The sequence below is a fragment of the Boleophthalmus pectinirostris genome, unplaced genomic scaffold (genome assembly GCF_026225935.1).
Source record: "Boleophthalmus pectinirostris isolate CB_2022bp ecotype Guang Dong unplaced genomic scaffold, ASM2622593v1 HiC_scaffold_11, whole genome shotgun sequence".
NCBI classification, from domain to species: domain Eukaryota; kingdom Metazoa; phylum Chordata; class Actinopteri; order Gobiiformes; family Gobiidae; genus Boleophthalmus; species Boleophthalmus pectinirostris.
Window position 1 is genome coordinate 19,624,986 of NW_026570994.1, and position 27,208 is coordinate 19,652,193.

The 27,208-nt window shown below is 37.5% G+C and overlaps 3 protein-coding genes across 5 annotated transcripts in view; 2 read left to right on the forward strand and 1 right to left on the reverse strand.

Annotated features, from left to right (window-relative positions):
- The window catches only part of cenpl (centromere protein L), a 17,409-nt gene extending 17,233 nt beyond the window's left edge, over nucleotides 1-176 (forward strand). The window contains 1 exon segment of the mRNA XM_020925789.2: nucleotides 1-176. This exon segment is cut by the window's left edge and continues 161 nt beyond it. The gene's annotated coding sequence lies outside the window, so the exon portion shown is untranslated.
- A 1,285-nt stretch (nucleotides 177-1,461) lies between these two features.
- LOC110161078 (FUN14 domain-containing protein 1) lies at nucleotides 1,462-11,637 on the reverse strand. Of its 2 annotated transcripts, none has more exons than XM_055164637.1 (5): nucleotides 11,514-11,637; nucleotides 10,238-10,397; nucleotides 9,509-9,584; nucleotides 8,103-8,231; nucleotides 1,462-6,656 (listed from the first exon to the last, which is right to left on the reverse strand). In XM_055164637.1, the coding sequence occupies exons 1-5, from the start codon at nucleotides 11,536-11,538 to the stop codon at nucleotides 6,579-6,581; spliced, it is 468 nt and encodes a 155-aa protein (XP_055020612.1). In that variant the 5' UTR covers nucleotides 11,539-11,637; the 3' UTR covers nucleotides 1,462-6,578. The 2 variants fall into 2 exon arrangements, with proteins under 2 accessions (XP_055020612.1, XP_020781446.1); XM_020925787.2 differs by having other exon boundaries at nucleotides 8,097-8,231.
- A 755-nt stretch (nucleotides 11,638-12,392) lies between these two features.
- LOC110161072 (histone demethylase UTY-like) overlaps nucleotides 12,393-27,208 on the forward strand; it is a 74,292-nt gene continuing 59,476 nt past the window's right edge. For both annotated transcript variants that reach the window (XM_055163532.1, XM_055163535.1), the window contains exons 1-2: nucleotides 12,393-12,941; nucleotides 13,071-13,134. In XM_055163532.1, the coding sequence (XP_055019507.1) occupies nucleotides 12,712-12,941; nucleotides 13,071-13,134 (294 nt within the window). In that variant the 5' untranslated portion in view covers nucleotides 12,393-12,711. The remainder of the gene's footprint in view (nucleotides 12,942-13,070; nucleotides 13,135-27,208) is intronic.

Below are 27,208 nucleotides of genomic sequence, written 5' to 3' on the forward strand. Positions count from 1 at the left end.
TAAACATTATGGCAGCATGTAGTTTGGACTGGCATCGCTTTGGGTCTTTTTCTTGTAAATATATCTGTATTTTTCATCTGTTTTATAGTTGTAAATAAAATAATTTCTTACCTATCAGTTGTTAAAACACTGTCATTGTCTTATTTTTATAATGGAGCATTCTGTGCCACATATTCCTCATACATTTCATAGTTTCTTTTGCTATTAAAGGGCCTGTTTTACACCATTTTCTCATCTTTGTTATAATGTTGTTTGTCTGTTTGTCATCTGAACTAAGACCTAGTGCCTCCGCTCAATTTCATTTCTCTCCAGCGACTTGTTCAGGAATCGGAATACACTAGACGATTTGTAAGAAACCCGGAAGTTATAGACCGCACACCGGCCAATCAGTGAAGAGCTGTGAAGCCATGACGTCAAACTCGAGTGTCTGTCTGGGTCCCTTTAGTGGAACAGTAAACAAAGCGTTGAGATGGATGTAGACGAAGACAGACCGTATTCTAAGACGCACTGTCATTAAATGGTCTATTCTCAAACTTTTTTCACAAATAAACCGCACCGGATTGTTTGTTTGTGGCGTTCACGGTGACTCTGGGCTTTGTTCGGTTGTGGCGTGTAGGGAGGGTGCTGTCTGGGACCAACGGATTGTCGGCGTGTTCGCAGTGACTTGGTTGTTCAGTCGTGTCTTGCGCTCGCTTTTTTCAGTTCGTTCCTCCCGTTCCGTTCCTCGTCGGCGTGGAGCGATGAGTGTGGCTGCGGGTGTTTTTCGTTTTTCACCGGAGTGGATTCGTGTATAGGGCGCTCTGGATTGTGGGGCGCAGTCGATTTCTGATGGGGTTGGAGGCTTAAGAGTGCGTCTAATAGCCCGGAAAATACGGTACATTTTGTGTTGGCAACGATTCCCAAGATCAAGGATTTAAAGCCGGAACAAAGAGAATGTGATGTGATTTTATCAAGACGTTATTGTCCTTCTTCCTACAGGATTTGGCGCATTACGTACTGTACGTCACGACCAAACAGCAGCGATTGGTTAAATAAAAAAAAAGTACCCGCCTACCGTCTAGAGAATGAATCCTAATGCTGCGAGGTCAGATGGTTTCTACGAAGTGAATTCAGCTGATAAATCAGACTACCGTATTACAGGTCCTATTATACGTTAGTTTGAATGGCCATCTCGTTTTTGTTTTTTTTTATATTTAAAATTATAATAGGCCTCAAGTGTAGTGGTGTGACCTCAGACATGTTCAGTGTGTTTGAACATAAAATATAAGGATGCCCTCTTCTAATCTTCTGTTCCTATCCAGGGTTTTGGCAGATTTCAGCACCTCTATTTTTCTAGGTATTTCTGAGCTATAAAACCACCTGCAATTGAATAAATCTAAAGTAGAGCTGTTTAAAGTCACACTGCGGAACATTTGAGGCAAAACAATGACATATCCATGGAAAACAGAGAAAAGTACTCGGTTATCATAAGAATAAAACAACTTTATTTTTAAATGAGACACAAGAGCCAACCCACACAGCTGCAAACAAGAAAACCATGAACAAAAGACACGTTGTTTTTTTTTTGTACAATTGCACTCAACAAAAAAAGGCAAAAGTGAACGTAAAACAAAGCAAAACAAGGCTGAAATTAAACTATCAGACATCAGAAATTCACTGTTTTAAGATCAAATTGTTTAACATTGAGATGGGAACAGATAATAAAAGATTTGTTGAGCTGGTTTATATTCGTTTTTGTGTAATTCCTCATGAAACAAAACTGGCACAAAGTTCAGCCTCTTCTCTGTCAATAAAAATAAACAAAAGTGAAATTATTTTATCACAACAGCTTCAAAAATTGGCACAATTTTTCAACCCCAAAGACGTGACTGAACCATAAGATTAAGATCGCAAACAAATAATGCAAAGAAGAAACATTTGTGGGTCAGAAGTTTGGAGATTTCTTTCAAAAACAGCGAATCTCCCTCAAAATTATAAATCCACCTGCTCTGAATCTAAACTTTTAACAATATCTGATCTTAAAACAGGAATTTCGCACACAATAACAATAATTATTTGGACGTTAGCAACTGTTTTAGTAACGTAGAGGATCGTCGTGGATGTAGTTTTGGCAGCTTGAGCTACAGCATTTGTTCTAGTACAGCAACTTGACATTAGTAGTGAATAAACAATAATAATACGATAACGTATTAACGTATTAAAGTGAACGTATTAAGCTAAAGTGAGCCATTTAGAGAGTTTAAAGGTGCACTGCGTAACTTTTCTGGCTCAGCTGGAAAGTCCCGCTGGCTGGAGAGTCCCCTGAATTGTCCCCTTTATGAAATTAAGTTAGTTAATCTATATACATATGAAAAAAAAAAAAATTACACACACAAGTTACAATATTAGTCAACACATTTGTTCATACATACAAAAAAAACATGCAAAAAATTATGTAGTCTCCAAACATTTATTTAAAAAAAAAACAAAAAAAAAGGAACATTAGTGAGAATCCCTGTCCACTGCTACTTAAATGTTCAAATAATTGTTTTTTTTATTAATTTTTTAAACTTTTTTACTCAATGGAATAAGGGGAAAAAAAAGAAAAAAAGACATTTTTAATACTATAATAGAGAAATATGTGAAATGAAAGAAAGATGAAGGGAAAAAAATTTATTCAATAACAATTTGAATAAAAAATAAATAAAAAATTATGTGGTCTCAACTGTGCAGCAACAATTCCAGAATTTGATCTTACATATGTCAATAAAATACATAGTTATGACCTTCCTAAAAGTGATTCTGAATGATTTTTGAACAAATTCTGTAGCGTTCCAAGTTTCTTGTGTTGCGCTGTTTACAAATTATGTTCTTGGCAGGTCAGGAAATAATTAATATTTCATCCCAAATCAACAGTTACAGATGCTATAGGACGTGGAGGGCAAGAAAAAATAATTTGAACGTGATGTGTGCCGCTTCAGGAAGATCGGTAAAATGTCATAAACAAGGCCCGACATTTGGTCTCGCTACATTCACATTTCAGTTTATTACGATATAGAAGCTGATTTTCTACGATAACTCTCCCGGGCACAGAAGTTACCCGAGTGCCGCCCGAGAGAAGGGAGCACCTCGAGGGAGGAGGGGGACGTTCAAGCCAAGAGAATGGGACGCTCGAGCTGGGACTTTCAAGCCAGGGGGGACATTCGAGCCGGTATTCAACTGCAGTGCCTGGAATTTCCCACAGTATGGAATAAAAACACATCTTTCTTAAATTTAGTTAATTCCGTGCGGCTTTATACGCATTATTTACTGTGAGTGGGCTCGCTTCTCCACAGATCTGACCAGTAATTTGCTAAAACAAGGCTTAAAGCTCACAAAAAGAGTCCATTTTGTGTAACATAGACCTTTAATTTTAGATTGTTTTTAGTGTTTGTTTGTTTTTTTGCATGAAAGCGAAATTGCTGCACTGGACTAGAGCACGATTTTAAAACCTGAAATGTCCCGCAGTATGGCATTAAACTAACATCTCCATGGAGACGATCAAGCGAAGGTGAGTAAGGTGAATCAAGAGCAAGAAGTTCTGTTTTCTCAAGGTGTTTTTTTTCTGAGCAATAAAACACTTGTAATAAAATATAGCTCATCTCCATGGAGACAAGAAGCTGGTCGAACCGAAAAAGTTACACAGTGCACCTTTAAGAGATGAAAACGTGTTCGGAAATATTTTTAAAAAGTCACATTAAGGAGAAAAAAAAAACAAAAACGTCCCCAACACAAAACAAAGAATAATACACAGAATATTTAAGACAATGATATGTGTTGTATAGAGCTTCAGGTGTGGGCGTCTTTTTCCACTGCGTTATAATAAAATACTTGTTTGTGTACTTAAAGGGATAGCTAGTATTTGAGAGTAGGAGTAGTAGTAGTAATTTTACACAACTTCTACTAGTACAATTACAACTAAACTAGGAATGAAGAAGTAGATTTATACATTTATCAAATTACTGTAAGTGTCTGTTACTGTGGAATAAAGCTGGACTGAGTCGGGTTTAGACCTGGTTTAGTCTTGGTTTAGTTCTGGGTTAGCCTTAAGTCTTTGTTTCTACAGCCTGAGACCTGGTTTAGACCTGGGTTAGTCCATATTTCTTCAGACTGAGACCTGGTTTAGTCCTGGTTTTGGCTGGTATCTGATTTTATTTAGTCTTTTTTTAAATATGTACAACCTGAGTTTAAGTTTAGACTTATGTTGAGACCTGGTTCAGTTCTGGTTTAGTCCTGGTTGAGTCCCAGTTTAGTCCAAGTTTCTTCTATACAACCCAGACATCTGACCTGCTGAAGACCTGGTTTAGTACTGGATTAGTCCCAGTTTAGTCCAAGTTTCTTCTATAGAACCCAAACACATACTTACATTTACATACATAAATTTAGACCTACTGAAGACTTGGTTTTGTCCTGGTTTAGAACTAATTTAGTCCTTGATTAGTCCTGGTTTCTTCTAGAGCACCCAAACAAGAACTTTTCAAAATTAAGACCTTGCTGAAGACCTGGTTTAGTTCTCGTTTAGTCTCTGATCAGATCTAGACAAGTCCTAGTCTCTTCTCTTTAATAAATAATTGCACTTTCAAGCTTTAGACCCAGTTTAGTCCTTGATTAGTCCTGAGTTAGTACTGGTTTATGCTAGATCCCAAAGAAGAACTTTTAAAAATTTTGACCTGCTGAAAAGTTGGTTTCATGCTGGATTAGTCTTGGTTTAGACCCAGTTTAGACCTGGTTTCTGCTATAAAACTCAAATAAGTACTTTTCACAATTCAGACCAGTGGAAAAAACTGGTTTAGTTCTGGTTTAGTCTCTGATCAGATCTAGACAAGTCCTAGTTTCTTCTATTAAAAATACAATTGCACTTTAATGAGTTCAGACCTGGTTCAGATCTGGTTTAGTCCTAGTTTCTTATCAACATTTAGACCAGTTTAAGACCAGGGTTAGTTCTTTACTACTCCTACCTTGACTAAATGACTAACTATCCCTTTAAAACTCGGTAATCTCCCATTTTAACTATTTACATCATCAACATCTTATTGTTCTTTGCAATGGCGCCCACGATTCTCAAAAAACACAACTTCAACTCCCGACTCCGAGAAATTCACATCTTTTCTTACATTCTTCAACATTCAGTCCCCAAAAATTACACTTTTTTTTTGTTTTTGGCAAATCGAACAAAACAAGTAGGAAAGCTTTGTGATGGTCAGATAGTCACTACACGCCGAGCAAAAATGAAAATACAGTAGTTGTTTTAGTGTTCAAGTACATGACGGAGTGATTTAAACCAGTGTTTCTCAACCAGGGGGGCGCGTACCCGTAAATACGAGGAATTAACTGCTGACACGTAACACATTAAGATCACCGTGTTACCGTTTATTGTTTTGAAAATGTTATATTCGTCCAAAAACAATATATTAACACGTATAATGAGTTTCACTTCAGTCGTCCTCCCTTTGCTCCAGGCGCTAAGTCACTCCCCCTTCAGAGCACGTGTGTCCCGCTAATGAAACTACCGCACATCGCGTCAGGCTTGTGAAGTCATAGTGTACAGTTTTGTATCATGTTTTTGTATATTTATGGAGAATTATCGTGCGGGAGCGTGCGTGACGTAGGCTGGTGGGCGGAGCCTTGTACAGACTCGTACTGCTAACCATAAAGGAGAGATGGCAATACTCAAACATGCATGGGAGGTAGAAACACGGTATTTTGCATGCTTTGAAAATTCATTTTTATTTATAAACTTGTTTTAAATATCGTGTTAAAACCTTATTTACTTTATACCGTATTTTTCGGACTATAAGGCGCACTTAAAATCTTAAAATTTTCTCAAAAATCGACAGTGCGCCTTATGTATTAATTCTGGTTGTGCCGACTGACCTCGAACCGAGTTTATGTGGAACACGGCACTCAAAAATCTGTCAAAATGTTTTAGTACAACTTTTGGTAAACTACAAAGCCACACCTGTTTTTTGTTTTGTTTTTTTTCAGCGCTTATAGTTTATGCAAATGAGTCATGTGGTTTTAAGTTTAGCTTCCGTAAAACGTAAACAAATGTGCTCAAAGCTGCATTAAACACATTATTACTCAGTGTATGTTTGAGTTGTCCTCGTAGGAAACAAAACTCCAAACTTAAATTAGGATCGGTCTCAAGTGTTGTCCATTTGTTTCGCTTAATGCACCTTATAATCCAGTGCGCCTTATATATTAATTCTGGCTGTGCTGACTGACCTCGAACTGATTTTATGTGGTACACGGCGCTCAAAAATCTGTCAACATGTTTTAGTACGACTTTGAAGCTTATAATTCAGTGCAACTTATGTATGAAAATAAACGAGAGAATTCAACATTATTGATATTGCGCCTTATAATCCAAAAAATATGGTAAGTTTTTAAGTTACAGGGGAGTAATTGTGACATGAGAAAACGGGTTGTGAGACACTGGTTTAAGCAATGAGAGGTAAAGTCTATAGGATAAAGTGACTCATGTAGTGATTTCACAGTAAAGGGAGAGGAGGAGGAGGAAGAGCGGGAAAGGGTGGAGATGTTTTTTGTTTTTGTTTTTTTTATGACGCGATTCCCAAGAAAAATCCCCCAACAAAACCACTGGACAACACGATGTTTCTTTTGATGAAATCTGTCGCCTGTGAAAAAGACAGAAAAATATATTAGACAGTTTATGGTGAAATTTGGGTCAAACAAAGAAGAATTGTCACAGAATTGTCAAGACTGGACAGTTTCAGATGACATCATTCATTAAGAACATCATATAGTCCTGGTAAATAAATAAATATAGTGAGATAATTCAGCAAAAGTTGTTTATATGTACATTTTACAAGCAGGAAATGTAGGATGTTTTGTATTTAAAACTAACAATTCCAAAATATACAACAACCTACTTCATGCTATCTTGTTAATCAATGAAAAAGTAAGAAAATGAAACACGTTTTGTTAATAAAAAAAAAAAAAAATCTAATCAAAGAACCAGAATCAAAGAATAAAATAAGCTACAATTAAAGAAAAAAAGTAAAAAGTACATTTCTCATAACTTTTAGCTAAATAATTGTTATCCACAAATTAAAGTATTGGTTTTCAGATATTTGATGATTGTGTTGAATCCGTGTATCATTTGTTAATTTGTTTTTCAATATAAAACCAAAAATAAGAAAATGAAAAAACAACTATTTTCTTCATTATTTGTCTCCAAAACTAAAATGAAAAAACAGATAATGACTAATTTTTTGCAGTTTTCAATTTTGGGGTAAATGAATAATGGAAAAAACGGATAATGGCTGCATACAGACTGAACCAGGTCTGGGACAAGACCAGAACCAGACTGGGACTGAGACCAGGATTTAGACCGGGAACAGGACCAGGACTGAGATCGGAAGTGAGGCCGGGACAGACCAGGACCAGACCATGATTCAGACCATGATTCAGACCATGATTCAGACCATGATTCAGACCATGATTCAGACCATGATTCAGACCATGACCGGGACCAGACCAGGACTGAAAATGGTTTAGTCCGGTTATAGTCCTTGTTCAGTCCTGGTTCAGTCCGGCATCACAGTTTAAGTCACGTAAACGGGAAATTATTCATTTAAACACAAAATCGAAAACTGAAAAAACGAATCGTTATCCATTTTTTCATTTTGGTTTTGGAGAAAAATAATGAAGAAAATAGTTTTTTTTTTTGGTTTTCTTATTTTTGGTTTTATTTTGAAAAACGAATGAACAAATGATACATGTTTGTGTTGTATTTTGCCATGAAGTATCCAGAAATCCAAAAAAAATGTTGAACCTGAACATTTCTCTGAGTGACTAGACCCAAGAACTCACTGTATAACAACACAAATCTGCATTTTAACTTTATTTATTTTATCTGGCCAATCTGTATTAAATAAAAATGGCCTGTAGAATGTTGCGAAGTGATCAAAATTACTTCTCAAAACAAGTAATGTTACCCCCAATTTAACTGTATTTACTGCAATATGAGGGTTGAATCAAAAGAAGCTAAAAAAAATGGTTAAGTCTCTGCTTTAACAGACTTGGACAACACCGTAGTAGAAAATGTGCGCTACCTTTACCTCCTCTATGAATGTGCTGATTTCGGGCGCGGCTTTGTTCGCTCGCTTTTTAAGGTGCTTCTTGGCTTTGTTCACGTCCTTCTCCACCTTTTTCCAGTCGATCTGCACGTACCCGGTGTGATTGGCAATCTGGAATGACAGCGTCCCTTTTTAGTTTATCTCTCCTTTGTTTTTTTATTACTGTTCTAATGTATCCTGGCAATTTATGGCGTGTCGATAAGAGATACAGCTTCTTGACCTACTGACACGTTCAGATCTAGATAAAACTGTCTACAAGTTTTATGGCGCGCAGAAGTGGGGCAAATTGATACCATTTTAACTTTACAGCAGATGTTACAGTAAAATAAGGTAAAAGGTAAAACACACACACAGACAGACTAAAACAAGAACTGAAACCAGACACTAATTTGAATATACGATACTGAAAAACGTGACATAGTTTAGACAAAATTTGGCCTTTTTTTTTGAATGGATCTAGTCTACAGCAGAGATACAAGACTAAATCTTCACAAAAAGTCAACTGACGATGTTTTTAACACTCAGTAATGCAGTGAAACTTTGCAAATTTTGTTTTATTTCATTGTTTACTGTAATGTAAAGCAATTTGGCCGCCCTGAGTGTTCTAAAGAGCCCTGTAACTAAAGTTTGATTAATTGATTGATTGATTTATTGATTAAATGAATTTCAGTCGACCCCAGTGCAGCTGAAGCAGTAGTATTTTATCAATCCTACGTGCTAATACTAAAAAATAATGCAATACAACAAAAAGCACTATATTAACTACAATGTGGGGCAATTTTAGGTGGTTTGAGAAATACGGATGAATAAGATAGTGTTCGAGATAAAGTGACTTTCCAGAAAAGTTCATCCATAAAACTATCTCGATTTTTTTCTTTCTTTCTTTCTTAAATCTTCTCATTCATCATGATCATGACGATTGTCCGCAAGTTCATGTCAAAAATTGCACTTTTTAAATGTTTTTGCTCACCCCTGTATACTGCGCATCTTTGGCGCAACTACAAGAAAAAGAGTTTGCAGAGTTTGACCGTGGCGTATAACGACTCTTTGAGAATATTAATGAAAGTGCCGAGGTTTTGCAGCGCCAGTGAAATGTTTGTAAACTGTGATGTGAGACCCTGTGCTGTCATAATCAGATGTTGTATTTATTAATTTATGTGTAGAGCCATGAATCTGAGCAATCGAATCATTGAAGCTCTCGTGTGTCCTGTGAGGAGCTCTGTCAGATTCACCTCTAAGCTGTGGAGACACTGGTGCTCTTGTCGATATACATGATAACATGCACTGTATTTAACGTTTTTATTCGTACTATTTTCTTTTTTAATACTATGAACCAGATATCACGTGTTCTTAATAAAGATTGAATTGAATTATTATTAAGCACTTGCCTGTAACAGTAGAAATCCTCCGCCCACAGCAGTCGCAGCGATCTTCCCCACTCTCTGGAACAAGTATCCTGCACACCTGTACAATCAGAAACATAGAAAATGTAATTATACTTTACTTTATTCAATATTAAAAGCATTTCACACATCATTGCAATAACTTTCTTTAGCAGAACTGTCCCTTTTATCTGCCTATGTATTTATTTTATATGTTTGACCTTTATTATATCTTCTTGGTCTTAACTATGATTACTTCTGAATTATTATTTAGGCTTGCAACACTTAGCCCTTCGCTGTAGCTTTAAATGACTCACTTATCAAATCACAAAGGCAGTAATTTTTGAAGTACCATCATTTTCCTCCACAAAGAACAACAAAATGTCTTGCTTTTCTGCATAAAAACTGCTAACCCTGTAGTTTAGTATGAAAAATGTAAACGTTGAACAAAATAATAATATTTAGAAAGCAAAATAAAGCTCATTTTGTTAACTTACACTCCTTTTTGGGCAGTTTTGTTGTTGTTGTTTTTGTTGGTACGACTGCACTGATGTCAATATGGATGACACTGTGTTCCATTATAAAACAACGGAAAATGTTTTAGTTGCCCATAATAAAAAAATAAATACATAAAAATGATTAAACCATAAATCACTATTTGCAAATCAGAATGCTATCGATATTTTCCCCAAGTTGTTCAGTACTATGACATGCAGATAAGCTTGACATCTGTACCATCCAGTGACCCCTCCCATCATGAGCTGCGTCGCCACCGAGTATTTCTCAGCGATGGGTCCTGAGCTGCTCCCGAACACGCGGCTCCACCACTGATGTCTGCGCGCGTACTCCGTCAGGTCCACCACCTCGTACACCTCGTCCTCGCTCTCCCCCTCCTCTGAAAACACGAGAGGAGCAATCAATGATCAATCAATAAGCCAATTCTTCTGTTATAAGCGCTTTTTTTGACCTAGGGCAGCTATTTAGGTCGTTTTTTTTTTTCTATTTTTGCTTTTCGTTCAAACATTATCTCTTAAAGGTGCATTGCGTAACTTTTCTGGAGGTGGGTCGGTCAAATGTTTTTCCTCCATGGAGATGTTATTGCTTTGTTTGGAATGTTTCACCGTTTCTGTCGTCATGGAAACAAAACCAGACCAAGACACAGATCAGATCTATGAAGAGGCGATTGTGATTGTGATTTTCTGGATATTTTTGAGCTATAAAACCACCTGAGCTATTTATTGTCATACAGTGGGACAATCCATCCAGAGCAATGACATATCCATAGAAACAAACAGGTGACAGACCAGAAAGTTACATAGCGCAGCTTTAAAAATAACTGTAATTTGTTACCTTTTTATTTAGATTTGATGGCATACATTTGATTATTACATATAAAAAGGATAAATTCTTATAACCTGCGACTTTAACCTGTATTTAACTGTACCTCCCGTACAAAAAACACAAATGAAATGTAATTTATTGCATGTAATTTAGTTCAAGCTCTTATAAAAGAAAGTTTTGGAGTGTTTTACAATTACCCATCTATAATTATTTATTTACTAATCATTATACACGTACAATTACTTTGATTCATAGGATTTTCTAGATCATAATCAAGATTTGCACATTTGAAAAACAGAACAAAACCTCAAATATCTAAATAATCCCTACATAAATTTATATTACACGTTACTGTTACATTATTATGAGCTATTTTAATGTGCTCAAGTGTGTTTTTCATTATGGCAAACACTCTGATCAGTTGTTTTATCGATATTAGAATCTAAAATGAATCGCCTGTTCTGTTTACGCCCTGATTTCTGGAGCTAACATGAACTAGCGTCAAATGGCTACCGAACATAAACAATGACAAAACCCGGTAATTCTTCGCTTTTAAAACAGCATTCGAATCGTGTCACATTTTACACGTATATTTCCGATGTAAATATGCGCAACCGCAGCGCCGTAAAGCAGAAATCGGCGTGTTTTTGTGCGAAACAGCCCCACTAACCTTCTCTGTGATCGACCGTCGCCATTTTGGAGAGGCGCGTTACGTCACCAGGATGTTGACAATGACAGGCCACGCCCCCCCGCGCCACGTCACACCAACGATTTTATGTGGGATTTTATTTTCGAGAAATAAACAACTTTATCGTTAAAAAGCTACACATTTAATTTTATATTTTTGTGGTTTTAATTAGTAATATAGATTTAAGTTTAATCTGAACATAAAGAGCAGTTTTTTTGACGGGCTTTATTGAGTTTTTATTATTATTATAGGTGCCACTCGCTTAAAAATAATGCAAAAATGTACTAAATTAAATCTAAATAAATAATTATAACAAAATATGTACATTAATTTTATGTTTTATTTTATATAATTTGAAATTGCCTTATTTATTTGCAGCATTTATTTAAGCTTCAACTGGGCATATATATTACTATTTTGTATTTAATTATTTTATTTATTTTTTGTTTATTACGACTGAATTATAGTTTTAGAATTTTTGTGGCTTTTATAATAAGAAATATTAAGGAAGGAATGAGATTACGCGATGCAAATTACACACAATGCAAATTCGGTGATTTTATCCTTTATCCTACATGAATTACATTGTTATAAACTAGTAACTAAGTACTTATTACTGTAAATAATACGTTTTATTTGGAACAACACAAAAATATCGAGTTAGCGTTTACTAAAATTAATTTGTATAAGCGGAATGTTGCGTATGACAGTTTTAAAACATTTTAGGTGATGAAAAAAGCTTTTGTGGACGAAATGTTAAAAATTTAGAATAAAAGAACGGTGGTCACGTGGTGCGATCTGAGCGCCGTGATTGGCCGAGGCGGGAGGAGAGGGCGGGTGCAGCTCAGCGCGTGGGTTCGCTCGGGTGACACAATTATAACAACTTTATCTGCGCTCCGAAACGCATTTTACTCACAAATCCCCATACATTGGATATTATTCTTGTTTTTTTGCATTCAACCCGGATTGGCATCACTTCCTCGGGCCTAAAATGTGACGCTTGTGGATGTTACCCGGACACCGCTGCTACACTGACTGCCCCTAACAGATTTACTATTCCGAATCGCATCTTTTTTCATCTTGTGGGAAAACTTTTGCTCGTTTTTGTTGTCGGTTTTCGCTCCTACGCTTGCGGTTTGGTGGATAGGTGGATCGGTGCGAGTTCGCGGGCAGATTTTCCATGCAATCGTGCGCTGGTGGGGTGTCTGTGGCCGCCGCTGCGAGCTGCACTGCCGTAGCCGCTGCCCGAAGCCTCAGCTCGGGCACGGCCGCTGCTGCTGCTCCGTGTGGCGCTGGTGGTGGTGGTAGTGATGAGGAAAACAAAATGGCGGCGGGAAAAGCGAGTGAAGCCGAAGAGGACTTTCCGACTCTGACAGCCCAGGAGCGGGACACTTTAGCCGGGATTGACAGGTCTGGATAGCTACTCCGTGCACTTATAAACACGCACGACGTTAAAAGAAAGCTTAATTTATCTTTTGCATGTGTTAAAAGCTGTCCTGCGTGTGCAAGCGGTGCTCAATGTTGTCGCTTTTTTTGCAGTTCACTATTTGGATTTCAGAAGCTTCATGAAGATGGCGCCAGAAATAAGGCCCTACTAATAAAGGTATCGTTTTCAACTCATAATTTTACCCTTTAAAAACAAAACACACACATTGCCAGTAGTTTAACCCGTTTGGGAATGGGAAAAAAGGTGCAGATTTGCTGTCAAAACAAACGGCTAACCCCGGCCCATGCATTCAAAGTAAGGCCCCTTTTTGAGCAACCAAAGCTAGGCGGCTAGTTAGCTTCTTCCCATCTTTGCACCTGCGGCTAGGCAAAAAAATAGCTACGGTTTTATCCATTTTAACACCTTCAAAAGCACCTTGGAATCGTAATAAACTTGCTATTACACCCTAAACAACGTTGCATTGCGTTGTTTTGCATCAACGACATCACGTAACCCACTCTTGCACCGTAGCTTTCAGTATTATACATTTGTGCTGTCGTTTTGTGTGTCGTATTGTGCACAAATGAACACAAAAATTGGTTAAATAAACGCGTGATTTACTCCCACGAACGCAATATTAAACTAAATAATTAACTGAACTCCCGTAATGTGCAAAAGAGTAATCCGTAGAACAATAACAAATACACGAACAATGAGAAATATATGGAAATTCGAGTAACTTTGTCCAACATAACTGGCATTCTTCTTATTCCCAGCGATCTCATAATTTACCCTTTTTGACATGTATTTTGTAGTCTGCCGTTAAAAAACCTGCTCGACTCTCACATAAAGACAGTTACATCATCTTTTTGTTATGCTACAAATATTCCAAGAAACTAGATTGCTAAATGACAATAGTTCTTTATGAAATACTTGTAAATTTGTGTATTTTTGATCACGTATTCTTCAATGTAATGATACAAATCACATTATGAACCTACATAGAAACTATTAACACCTATGTAATAACCCCATGACGTATACATGCATATTTATGTGTGGTTAAATATAATATCACACTTAAATGTAATTTGATGAATTAATTGCCCAATACAAGATGTAAATATGTACGAGGAATAGACCGTTTTGCATGATATAACTGTATTTTGAATGAGAAGTCTTGCTACTATTTTACAGAACGTTAATTACTAAATATTCAAATATTCATAAATGCAACTTCTATTACAATTTGCATAATTTGGTACCAGTAATTCAAAAGCTTTTATGTCCAATTTGAATAAGGTTACACAATTTAACTCTGTAGATATGCACAAATGTTACAAGATGATTTTAATGCTAATATTTTTATGCCAAAAATGGGATTAATGGAAAAATTGTGTGTGTAAAATGTGATGTTTTATAATTCTGGGTCTAAAATAGTATCGTACATCTTTTTAAACATTCAAACTCTTATGGATTTGTGAGGCTGGCTTAACTTTTTGTAAAACCATGATCTTGACATGATGTTAAAATGTTAACTTTCTGACAGTGTAGTAACAATTACATGATTGCCGTTTTGTTGGCCAAATGTGTTTAAGAATATGCTGCATTAAAGATGACATTTTATTTCATGCATGAGTTTAGTTTTGAATCGAATTATCTATATAGTCTAGGCTTTTTTGGTTTTAATAATATGATTCTGTTCAAAGTTCACATTTTAAACGTGTCCAGAAGAATTGACCAAAAGACTGAAATCAGAACTGACAAAATAAGAATAATAAGAATCACATTTCAGAGCATGTTTGTACAGATCTAAACTACATTATTATCTGTTTTTTATGCAGAATAAGACAGGAGATTATGTTGTTTGTGGAAGAAATTATGGTACACTTATTGCATCCATTCAAACTGCAGTTTCGATTTGTGATTAACCTCGCAGCCCTACTGTAGCAATAATAATGTGTGTATGGAAAATTCTGCTTTCTGACACATAGGTGGTGGCATTGTCTTTTATTTACAACATTCCCAGCTTAAATCAGCCCTTTTTTCTATAAACTTCAAATTGAATTCCCTGCTCAATCTACATAGTCTTATATTTAACAGTTTGGAGTAGTAGTAGTGGTAAAGATGACATTTTGAAAGCGTGTTTTGGGTTGTGAAGGTGGAAAAAGAGCGGTTGAATGGTCTAGCTCAGCCTTGACGTGACGCTAGGTGGTGTGGGAAACATGGGAAAAGAGAAGAGCATGAAGAAGAGAAAGCATGAAGCTAACGGGCATTTGAAGGCACCATTACAGAATTATCTTTTTGTTAAATGTTTGTAGAAAATTGCATTATTTACATGCTTCGGAACTCAGAATAGAATGCAAGATCTTATTATTTAAAGGTGCTCTTTGTAACTTTTTTGGTTTGGGGGTTTGTCGTCTGCTTGTTTCTATAGATAATATGTCATTGCTCTGCCTGGAATGTTCCACAGTGTGACTTTAATCAGCTCTACTTTACATTTATTCGATTACTGGTGGTTTTACAGCTCAAAAACACCTAAGAAAAACAGGCATTCTGACTGTGAGCTGCATCGCCTCTCCACAGATCTGAGCTGTAACTTGGTCTTGTTTGGTCTCCGTGAGGATAGAAATGTTTAATGCCACACTGCCAAACATTCCAGGCAAAGCAATAACATCTTAATGGGAAAAAAAAGCATTTGAAGGACCCTCCCCCAGAAAAAGTTACACAATGCACCTTCAATTATTTATTTGTTGACGCTCTGTTACTCATACGTAAATGTATCAGTAGGTTTTAATACATGTTATTTGCAATAGAATAACTATTTACTAAGCTTTTTTGCAAATATAACGATACTCAAAGGTCCTATATTATACAAAATTGACTCGTGTGAGCTTTAAAGGTGCACTGTGTAACTTTACTTGTCTCCATGGAGATGCTGTTGCTTTAGTTCCAATATTCCAAAGTAGAAACGAGCTGGAGGTGCCGTCCGGCCAACTTAAAGGTGAGATCTGTGAAGAGGTGACCCCACTCACAATAAGAATACACAGTTTTAGAGGTGTTTTTTCGAGCAATAAAAACAACCATAATTTAATAAATGCACTTTATATAAGTTTAATACTTTATTGTGGAACATTACAGACAAAGCAATAGTGTCTCTAATAGGGCTGGGTATGATTAGAAGTTGCCAATACAATACATAGGCCACGATACGATACATACCTCGATACAGTGAGCTTTTGATTAGATACTATATATTTAAAATCGATTTAATACTGTTGAATAAAAAATAAAGGCTTTAACCATGACTGTGATACTAAAAGTCCAAGTTCATATGAAACACAAACATTTTAATCCTCAAAACAGTGAAAATGTCAAATGTGTCGCATAAATGAGTTTCCTTCTTCTAAACAAGCAACAAAACTGTAGCTCTGTAACAAAATAATTTAGTGAAATATACTGAAAAATACTCTTGGTGATATATCGATACAGCAGCCCACGATGTCTATACTGTATCATCACATTAAACGATTCGATATATTGATATTTTGAGATTTTTGAGATAATATTTAACCTGAAACACAGTGCACCTTTTGAGTTGTGTTTTGTTTCATTCACACACATTTGAGTAACTCTTTTAATTCATAGTCTGTAGGGATGTAACAATAACTGAAATATCGTGATATCGTATCGTCAAAGTTCTCACAATAATATCACAATATATCGAATCACAAGTCTCTTTGCTTAAATTAAGAGTTATAATGCAGGAATAGAAAAAAAACAGAGGGAACTACATAGACCATGATCCTTTGCTCCATTTCAGTGTAAACAACAAGAAGAAATAACAGTTTTAAGCACTTTTAAGTCTTACTAAGAGTTTTGGGAAAGGGAAATTAAATAAACGAAAGGCGCTCTGTGTAACTTTTCTGCTTGGATGCCTGCCGCTCGCTTGTCTCCATGGCGATGTTATTGCTCTGTCTGGAAAATCTCACATTATGACGTTAAATTTCGATCTATCTTGCATTTATCCAGTTACCGTTGTTTTAAAGGCTTAAAAACGTGTATTCTTGTCGTGAGCGGGCCGGCCTCCCCACAGATCTGACCTAGATACGTTTAATGCCGTACTCTGGAACAATTCAGGCACAGCAGTAACATCACAGACAAGCAGGTGGCAGAAATATCTCCTGTTTTTTATTTGAACGAAACACAATTATTATAGATTATTTAGTGATAAACCTGGCTCAAAGTCACTGGGATTTTTAGGCTGTAAAGGTGTGGAAAAATCTTATCTTGATTCGCCGTAGTCTTCATTGATAGTTGGCGGTGACGTCATGCCGGTGGTGCTCTGCATGCGTCTCAGCAGTTACCATGGTGACACAATGCACACATTAGCGATCACAAAAAAAAAAGAAAAAAAAAGAAAATGGGTTTAAAGAGCACGTTTTCAGGAGCTTGTGATTAATACGAGCGTTTATGGTCCTGTTTAGGGGTTTTGATTGTCAACAAAAAGGTGAGAGAGACTGAAAAACTCCTGTAGCTCCAAGTAAATCAACTCTTTCTGGTCAGTTTGCGCTAAAATAAAGTTGAAATTAAATTAACAAAGCCTCACAGACAGAGCAGAGCCTACAGTTAGCATCACACCCCCATGGAAAATTGATGACATCAGTTGTAGTTTGATTCACCGCAATCTTTATCTTTATTGTCTTAAGGAGGTAACTATCTCCTGAGGCTTCACGCGTCGCTGTGATTGGTTAAATCCGCCTCTGATGTAATGGCGTAATTTCAGGTGGAGGGCAGTAAAGTTTAACTTTAACCTTAAACGGCTGAATTTGTTAAATTTGCAGTTTCTGTTCTGCAAAATTCACTTTTCAGGGCTTTTAACCATGTTATGTTTTGTTTGCTTCTCACCACGTTTACATAAGAGCTTTAATTCTGAATAAAAAGCATTAATTCTGAATAAAAATTTATTCAACTTTAAACATGTAAACTCATATTTCCTAATGAAAATGATTATTCGGAATGAAACTTAATTTAGGAGTTATTAAACTTAATTCCGGGATGGGGGCTGCTTCATTATCATCGGAACGACTGCAGAAAAAGTTAGGATCATGTTTGTGTCTGTGGTGTAAAGACAAACCGAGATCACAAAAAAGCCGGTAGCAGTGTGCCAGTGAAGTGTGCGTTTTCTTCTCGTAAACGTAAATATGTTCGTGTCCCTGTCCAATCAGAACACTTCCTCACCCCCAGACGCTGAGCAGAATTAAATAAAGACGATTTTTTCCATGTAAATCTTAGTTCGGAATTATTATTTCCATGTAAACTCGAAGGAGAATATTTGAATTCTAAGCTATTTAATTCAGAATTCAAAAACATCATGTAAACATGGCCATTGACCCTGTGGAGTTGTATTTGGAGTGATTCATGCTGGAGAAATCTTTAATCACTTATTTTCAACCTCCAGCTCCACTGTTACGCGCCCACTGCTTCGTACGCACTTCCTTCTCCAGTTTTATTTTCTTTATCGGTGATACACACAGGATTCAACAGCGTCGCGGAGTTATTTTGGTCCAAATGTAAAAAAAAACGCTCTGCTCTAGTGCGATGTGCAGCTCTCCATAGGAGGGGCTCACAGCATGCAGCGCCGCCGCTTTGTTGTGATGTTTATGACGTTTGCGGTGACGTCGGCTCCCCGTCGGACACCACGGTTTTCTAACGCGGAAGACTTCGCACTTGTTTCTTTTATCAAGTCATTTTAGATCAGGGGTGGTCATTTATTTTTTCCATAGGACCACATGAGAAACAGAAAATATATACTGACCCCATGGTGAACATACCGCTATAGTAAAGTGACCCCCCTATAAGATTTTGACTCTCCTTACTTTTTTCTTTAGTATTTACTTATCTGATCATTATTTCTCATGTCATTTACTTTTATTATATATTGCCACAAATTCACGATCTTTTAAGGTATTTTAAGGAATGTTTTGATGGATAACGACCAGTGTTGAGAAGGTGACTTTTAAAATGTATTCCCCTACAGATTACAGATTACAGACCCCAAAATGTAGTTTGTAACGTAATCCATTAGATTACTTAAAGTGAGTAATGTAATCTGAATACTTTGGATTACTTGATTTGCTGTAGAGAAGCAAAGACGAGGAAATCTTCGCGTAAGATATTTTTTCTGCTAAAAGACAATAAAAAAGCCCAGACTTTCCTTAACGGTATTAAAAATATTATTGATAGAATGCATGGTTTAGTCCTGTTAAATCCTCTTTTAGACCTGGTTTAGACCTGGTTTAGTCCTAGTTTAGACCTGGTTTTAGTCCTGGTTTAGACCTAGTTTAGACCTAGTTTAGACCTGGTTTGGAACTGGTTTAGATCCTGTTTTAGTCCTGGTTTAGACCTGGTTTGGAACTGGCTTAGACCTGGTTTTAGACCTGGTTTAGTGTCCGGCAATGAGTGGAATTACTAAACAAAAAATAAACAAAAAAACAACAAAAAGGGATATAGCCCAAAATGTGAGACCAGGACTAAAAAGAGGACTAAAAACAAGACTAAAACAGGACTAAAACGGGACTAAACCGTTGTCAGTCCTGGACTAAACCAGGACTAAACCAGGACTAAACCAGGTCTAAACCAGGACTAAACCAGGACTAAACCAGGACTAAACCAGGTCTAAACCAGGACTAAACCAGGTCTAAACAAGAACTAAACCAGGAATAAACCAGGACTTAACCATGTCTAAACCATGTCTAAACCAGGTCTAAACCAGGACTAAACCAGGACTAAACCAGTTCTAAACCAGGACTAAACCAGGACTTAACCAGATCTAAACCAGGTCTAAACCAGGTCTAAACCAGGTCTAAACCAGGACTAAACCAGTTCTAAAACCAGGAATAAACCAGGTTTAAACCAGGTCTAAACCAGGACTCAACCAGATCTAAACCAGGAATAAACCAGGTCTAAACCAGGACAAAACCAATATTGTGATCTAAAATGTCCAAATTATAACATCCACCGGTGTCATACGAGTAAAATAATATTAGTTTCACCTCGGTATAACGTTTTGTAAAGCAGCTCTTGGGTTAAAATCAGTTTGCCGCTCTCTTTCTCTTTTTCTCTCTCCCTCTTTGTTAGTAGCTCTTTTATCAGGCTAATTGTTTGTTTGCTTTGCCCCCAGAGTGATATGAAACTTCCAATGTATCGCTGAATACATAGAAAATATTTAGGCTGAATCCGCGCACAAGTAAAGCTATTGTGTTTAAAAACAATAGTCGAGGTCAGGGCCATTGCTAAATCATGCATAACCATTATCAACGTTATTTTCATTGTGCGTTTTAGTAAGAGTCTGGTGCAGGACGTTTATATTTTGGCTGGAGAATAGACGCATCACGAATCTCGGACTTCCGGTCGTCATCCGAAAATGTGAGCATCAAATCGCCATGTTTGATTTCCCAGTGGGATGCGTTTATTGTCAAAGTCGATCTTTTCAAGTCTTTTGAACCGTATCGCTTTTGTTTCTGGTTCTGATATTGTCATGTTTTAGTTTTGGGATTCTGACATCGTTAATTGTGTGGTTGTTGGATCCTAACAGCAGAAAACGGGCTTCGGAAGTTTGCGAACTCAGTAACTGCAAAAGTGAATCAGATGGGTGTGACTGCAAACCTCCGTTTTCAAACTGTTTCTCTTCCCAACGGAATTGAAAAATAGTGAAAGGTGAAGGCGATGGGCAGGATTGATCCACAGGAAGAACGAAAATGGAAACCTCTGACTGCCTAAGAAATCATCCCGAGTTTGCACCGAACATTTTGTACGTGGAGCGCCAATAAAGCAAAATCCCGATCCCTCGCTCCACCTCAGTTACGAATTTAAAAAGTCAACGCCAAAGCGAAAGGCACCAGCTGTTCACCAAGAAACACCTTCCACGGCAAAGAGACCAAGACGTGATGTTGCTGTAAAACCACAAGAACAAGAAAGTGCAGCTCAGTCTGTTTGTCTTATGCTCCTCTCCATTAACAAATGGGATTTTGCTTTGTTGGCGCTCCACATACAAAATGTTCGCTGCAAACTCGGGATGATTTCGTAGGCAGTCAAAGGTTTCCTTTTTCGTCCTTCCTGTGGATCAATATTTATATCCAGTCCAATCCACTTTATTTCTATAGCACAGTTTCCAAAGTGTTGCACAAATGCATAATAATAATAAAAACAATAATAAAATAATAAAATAAACGCTCAGATTTAATCATACTAGTCGTAAAATAATAAAACAAGTAAAATAAAATGAGAGGAAAATCATAGAATAGCAATGAATAAATAAAATACATTAAGAATAAATAAAATAAATAAAAGACACAGAGGATCACACAACACACGCGGTGTTAAAAGCCAGAGAGTGAAAGTGGGTTTTAAGGTTGTATAGAGGATTTTCCAAGGAACGAGAAATCCAGCGACTGTTTGTCCTTTTTCAAATGTTGCGCATGCGTGAAACCACCCCCCTCCCCTACAGCTCCCTACGTAGAAACGCCTTCTCCCGCCTCCTCACTACGCCAGAAACAGGTTTGTTTACAGCCGGTGAGCTGCACATGACTTGTAAACAACTAACTACAGTGTTGGTTAGGCAAGACGGAGAAGTGAGGAGCGGGGGAGCGGGTGTGCGGACATTTCATTCGCGGACGAGAAGTGAGGAGCAGGGAGAAGAGCGGAGCAGGGAGAGAGGAGAGAGGAGAGAGGAGAGGGGAGCGGTGCGCGGAGATTCCGTGCCCGTAGAAGTGAGGAGAAGGGGGAAGAGCGGAACGGGCAGCGGGGACAGGAGTAGGAAAGGGGAGCAGAGAAGGTTGCGCGGAGATTCAGTGCGAATGAACTAGCTACAACACGCAGCAGCAAGCGGACTCTTTCTTTGCCTTGAAAATTACGTTTTCAGACATAGGATATCGCTTTCGTGTCCTGAAAAACGTTTGACTAGCTCTTGGAAATAAAGTACGTTTTCATAATAAGCAGAAGTTACCTGTCCAGGAGTAATTTGGCGACCAATGCGTCAGTCTTTAGACCCTGCGTCTGCTTCAGTCGCGCCATCGCTGGAATGAATCTACAAGAATCACCTTAGTTTGGCTTCGCTGCTTTTCCCCTTGTCTTCTTCTTTCAGCGACCTCAAAAACGGACTTTCTTTTGCGGCTAACTGCTCCTGGATTCTTGTCTGCCATTGCAACAAACTTTGTGCTAACTGCGAGGAAGATATAGGTCAAAAAAAAGCCGCTAAGAACTGTTGCATTGGTGGAGTAAACAGCGTCTGTGCGTCTTGCGTCTGTGGACTGCGTGACAGGCGTACGTAAACCACGTACCGGCGGCGCGCAGGCAGGTCAGTTACGCTAGAAACGTAGGGAGTTTGATTGATAGCCTGTCAGCTAACAGATAACGAGGCCGTGTCGTTATCTATTGGCAAATGTTTAGCCCCACCACGTCCAGAGTTGATGAATTTTATTCTCTTTTTTTTGGTCATCATAATTACAAGGCTACTGCACCTCTATAATGCTATCATTGACAACTTGAAACAAAAAAAACAAAAAAAAATCCTCCATACAACCTTTAAGACGAGACTTAAAACACTTACATCCCTAGTGAGTTACATTTTTTGAGAAGCTGTAGTCCCAAAAACAGTGCTACAAAAAATGGTGAAGCCAAATTTGGGAACTGGATTGCACAATTTTGTTTATTATAAAGAATGTCAAAGTCTCGTCTTGTCCCGTTCTCGCAGATCCAGTCTTGTGTCTCATCTCGTTTTGTGGGAATTGTGTCTGGTCCTAGCCCTAAAGTACACATTCACGTAGAACACCCCCGGCGCGGTATCCCTGCAACGTATCAATCGAGAAAACATGAGTTTCGAGCGGTTGACGTCAGTAGCAGAGCCCTGTCCCCCTGAGCACGGAGACTTTTTGGCTGGCGATGGTTTCACCGAACTGACCCGTGCCAAGGCGGCTGTGCCAATCAAAACATGGGGCGTGTTCAGACTCTGCTCTCGTCTCTCAGCCGCTTCAAACTGACACAAAAAAAAGATCTGCAGATAACACTGTGTTCCACCAACGGCCTGTGACTTTTTTTTAATGATTTCACAAACATGTCACGCTTTATGAACAAGCAGTTAGGCGAGGTTGAGTCAGTTACAGGATATTTGACTTTTTATTGTTTTGAAAATGCTTTAGTCACCGAAAACAACGTATTATTAACATTAGTGAGAGCAAAAATATTGAAATATCGATGTATCGTGATCCTGAATTTGGTTACACAATATCGTTATCATGAGCTGCAATAATGAGTATTTTTTAGTTATTTTTTGTTTGACCGCATTATAATTTTGTTTCTTATTTAATGAAATGAAACTTGTTTACTCAATACACTTGACATATTTTCAGTTTTTGTTCACGTATGTATTTCTAGAGCTGCTCGATTATGGAAAAAACCATTATCACTATTGTTGCATTTATTCGGCATTTCTCTCTCTAAAAAAAAGAAAAAAACACTTTGTTATTGATAATTTACGCAAAACTTTCAAATTAAAAATGAATACAGGCTACAAACATGAACCTTAGAGCAGTGATGTAAAAGTGCTTAGAACTTCTAGGTCTTCATGTAGTTTGCACCAAAACGGAGCAAAGGATCATGGTCTATGTAGTTCCCTCTTTTAGTTTTTTTAGCTATTTCTGCACCATAACAATGAATTTAAGCAGAAACTTGTGATTCGATATATTGTTATGGCAAATGATATTATTGAGAGACATTTGACGATACGATATCACGATATTTTGGTTATTGTTACACCCCTAATACTTCTTTGTTAGTTAAAAATGTCCTTTGACACAAACAAAATGTGTTTAATTAATTTTTAAGAAAGAGTATTTGACTTCTAAGCGGCATTAACTGTAAAACATATATATTTATTTCGCCGTTTTACCTTTTATTGTTTTGAAAATGCTATATTCACTTTGCTCCAGTCCCCTCTACCTTTGCTCTCTGTGCTAAGCCACTCCCCCTTCAGAGCTTGTATCGTACTAATGGAACTACTGCACATCGCGTCAGGTTTGTGAAGCTGTAGCGTGCGGTTTTCTATCACGTTTTTGTATATTTAGGGAGAATTGTCACATTCCTGTTTGAATATGGACCGGGGGAGATCACTAGATTACTCAGACCTGCACGGATGACATTTAAAACACCTTCAGGCGAGTTTCTGACGAGGGAACGGCGTTGTAACATGGCGGAAAGCTCGATTTTTGCATACTAACCTCTTCTTAAACTCGTAATTCAGGAACAGATTTGCCGCGCGATGTTTTTCTTTACAGTTTCCTAGAGCGCCGTATCTCTCTCTAGTCTTAACTGTTCAAACATAAACACTTTATTTTCCCATCTCCTCTATTCATTATGTAACTGCCTCAAGCCACTTCACTGAATGAGCACGGAGAGAGAGCGAAGGCTTCAGTGCATCCAAGGTTAAAAGGCCCAGATTACGCTATTTTCTAGTCTTTTCTAATGCAGTTTACTCGTCACAAACAAACCTGGAGTTGTGTTTTTTTTTGTTTTTGTTTTTTTTTTTCATTCACACATGTTTAACGCACAAACCTTGCAGATTTATTCAGGCGGAGTTGTTCTCTCAAATTGAAAACGCACTGTTCCACCTTGTGATGTCATGTGGTGATACAGGGAGAGCTACTCCGTGTTTTTAAACTCCACACACCTTCACTAGAATCGTTTGGATCATTTCAGCTCTGGAGTTGAAAATCTCAATTAAATAACAAAAGGTAAAAAAAAAAATGACCATTACGTGTCTTGGTTTAGTCCTGGTTTAGTCCTGGTTTATTTTTGGTTTAGTCTTGCTTTAGCCCTGATTTTGTTTGGTCCTGGTTTAATCCTGGTTTAGTCCTGGTTTAGTCCTGGTTTGGTCTTGGTTTAGCCCTGATTTTTTTTGTCCTAGTTTAGTCTCTGGTTTAGTCCTGGTTTAGTCCTGGCTCAGTCCTGGCTCAGTCCTGGTTTGGTCTTGGTTTAGTCTTGGTGTAGTCCTGGTTTAGTCTTGGTGTAGTCCTGGTTTGATCCTGGTTCAGTCCTGGTTCAGTCTTGGTGTAGTCTTGGTGTAGTCCTAGTTTGATCCTAGTTTAGTCCTGGTTTGGTCTTGGTGTAGTCCCGGTTTAGTCTTGGTGTAGTCCGGGTTTGGTCTTGGTGTAGTCCTGGTTTGGTCCTAGTTTAGTCCTGGTTTAGTTGTGGTTTGGTCCTTGTTTAGTCCTGGATCAGTCTCGGTTTAGTCCTGGTTTAGTCTTGGTTTAGCCCTGATTTTGTTTGGTCCTAGTTTAGTCCTGTTTGGTCCCTGATTTAGTCTTGGTTTAGCTCCGGTTTAGTCCTGATTTAGTTTTGGTTTAGACTTGATTTAGTCCTGGTTTGGTTCCTTGTTTAGTCTTGGTTTGGTTCTGGTTTAGCCCTGATTTTGTTTGGTCCTAGTTTAGTCCTGGTTTAATTCTGGTTTTAGTCCTGGTTTATCCACTGTCTTTTCAAACCCCACACACCGTCACTCGAATCATTTTGGTATTTTCAGCTCTGGAATGACCAAACTCTCAACAACTAAAGTTAAAAGGAGCTGTTCACTTGAAAACCACCACTTCATGACATCACAAGTTGGAACAGAGCGTTTTGAGCTTTGCAGATGTAGACAGACTAATAATAAAGAGTCACTCAAACATGTGTGAATGAAACAAAACACGAGTCCAGGTGCGTTTTTGAACACGGCTTAGAATCCATTTTGAGAACATTTAAAAAGAAATAAAACTCTGATTAATGGAGTGAATGAACTATGATCTTTATTATTACTTGGTGTTGAATGGACGTACAGAGCCTCACGAAAAACACGAGCTAGAAAAGGTCACGGCCATGAAGGTAATGTCTTTTATAATACCCTCCTTTTATTTTAAATATCGCATGTATTTCTCATAATGACTCGTCTTAAAGCTGCATTGTGTAACTTTTCTGGTGGAGCGCCCTGTCAAAAGCTTGTCTCCATGGAGATGTCGTCGCTTTGTCTGGAGTGTTTCGCAGTATCGTATTAAACATTTCTATTTTCATGCTCGATTATGGAAAAAAATCATTATCACGATTAATTTGGTCAACATTGAAATCATGATTATTCAGATGATTATTTTTTAGTTACACAATGCATTTATTTCGCATTTCTCTCTCAAAAAAACACTTTGTTATTGATCATTTAAGCAAAACTTTCACATTTAAATTAAATATAAGCTGCAAATATGAACCTTAGAGCAGTTTTGCGATGTATAAAACATAAAATGAATAAAATAAACTTTGAACATGAAATGAGCCATAGAAAAACATAAATGTATCCAAAATAAACTGTATAATCATCTGTTCTACAATTTCTATATTAAAAAAATAAAATAAATATACTTGTTTATATAAAAAATATCCAAAAATAAACTTTAAGCTTTATTGTTTCAACTCGATTATATGAGTTTGGAGATCGGCATTTGACACACGAATCGAAATTGCGATCAAAATTCAATTAATTGCACAGACTTAAACCAAACCAAATTACAGGTCAGATCTGTGGAGTGGCGACCCTGCTCACAGTCACAGTCAGAATGCCTGTGTTTGTTGGTATTTTTGAGCTACAAAACCACTTGTAATTGAATAAATGTAAAGTAGAGCTGTTTAAAGTCACACTGTGAAACATTCCAAGCAGAGCAAAGATGTATCCATAGAAACAAGCAGGTGACGGACTCCCAACCAAAAAGTAATACCGTGTAGAACAGGGTCCCCACGGTCATGGAATGGGCGACAGTAGCTCAGTTGGTCGAGCGGTGGTGTGATTCCAGCTCCTGTCGTTGTGTCCTTGGGCAAGACACTTAACCCACCTGTCCCCCAGTGTCTGCGTACACTGGTGTGTGAATGTGCGAGTGGTTCCTTGTTGTAAAGCACTTTGAGAGCCTTTAAGGCTGAAAAGCGCTAGAGAAAAATGTGACCATTTACCATGGACACCTGGAAAAGTCATGGAATTTTGTAAATTCAATGAAAGTTTTGGAAAAGTCATGGTATTATCTATCTCTTTCACGCAACTGCATCGTTCTGTTAAGTTCTCATGAGGCTATTATGATTATTTCTGAACATCTGCGCCTTTTGTTTAAAAGAGACGACAATAAATGCACTGACAGGATTTTGAATGTTCAAAAACTATAATCCCAAACCATAAGATGAGTGGAAA

Bases quoted from the DNA above. Each gene is read 5' to 3' on its own strand.
- LOC110161078 (XM_020925787.2), bottom strand. From the start codon at position 11,538: ATGGCGACGGTCGATCACAGAGAAG. The intron at 9,585-10,237 runs GTACAGATGTCA...CTGATTGTACAG, and splicing joins ATGGGAGGGGTCACTGGATG to GTGTGCAGGATACTTGTTCC. The intron at 6,657-8,096 runs GTAGCGCACATT...TCTTTTTCACAG, and splicing joins CATTCATAGAGGAGGTAAAG to GCGACAGATTTCATCAAAAG.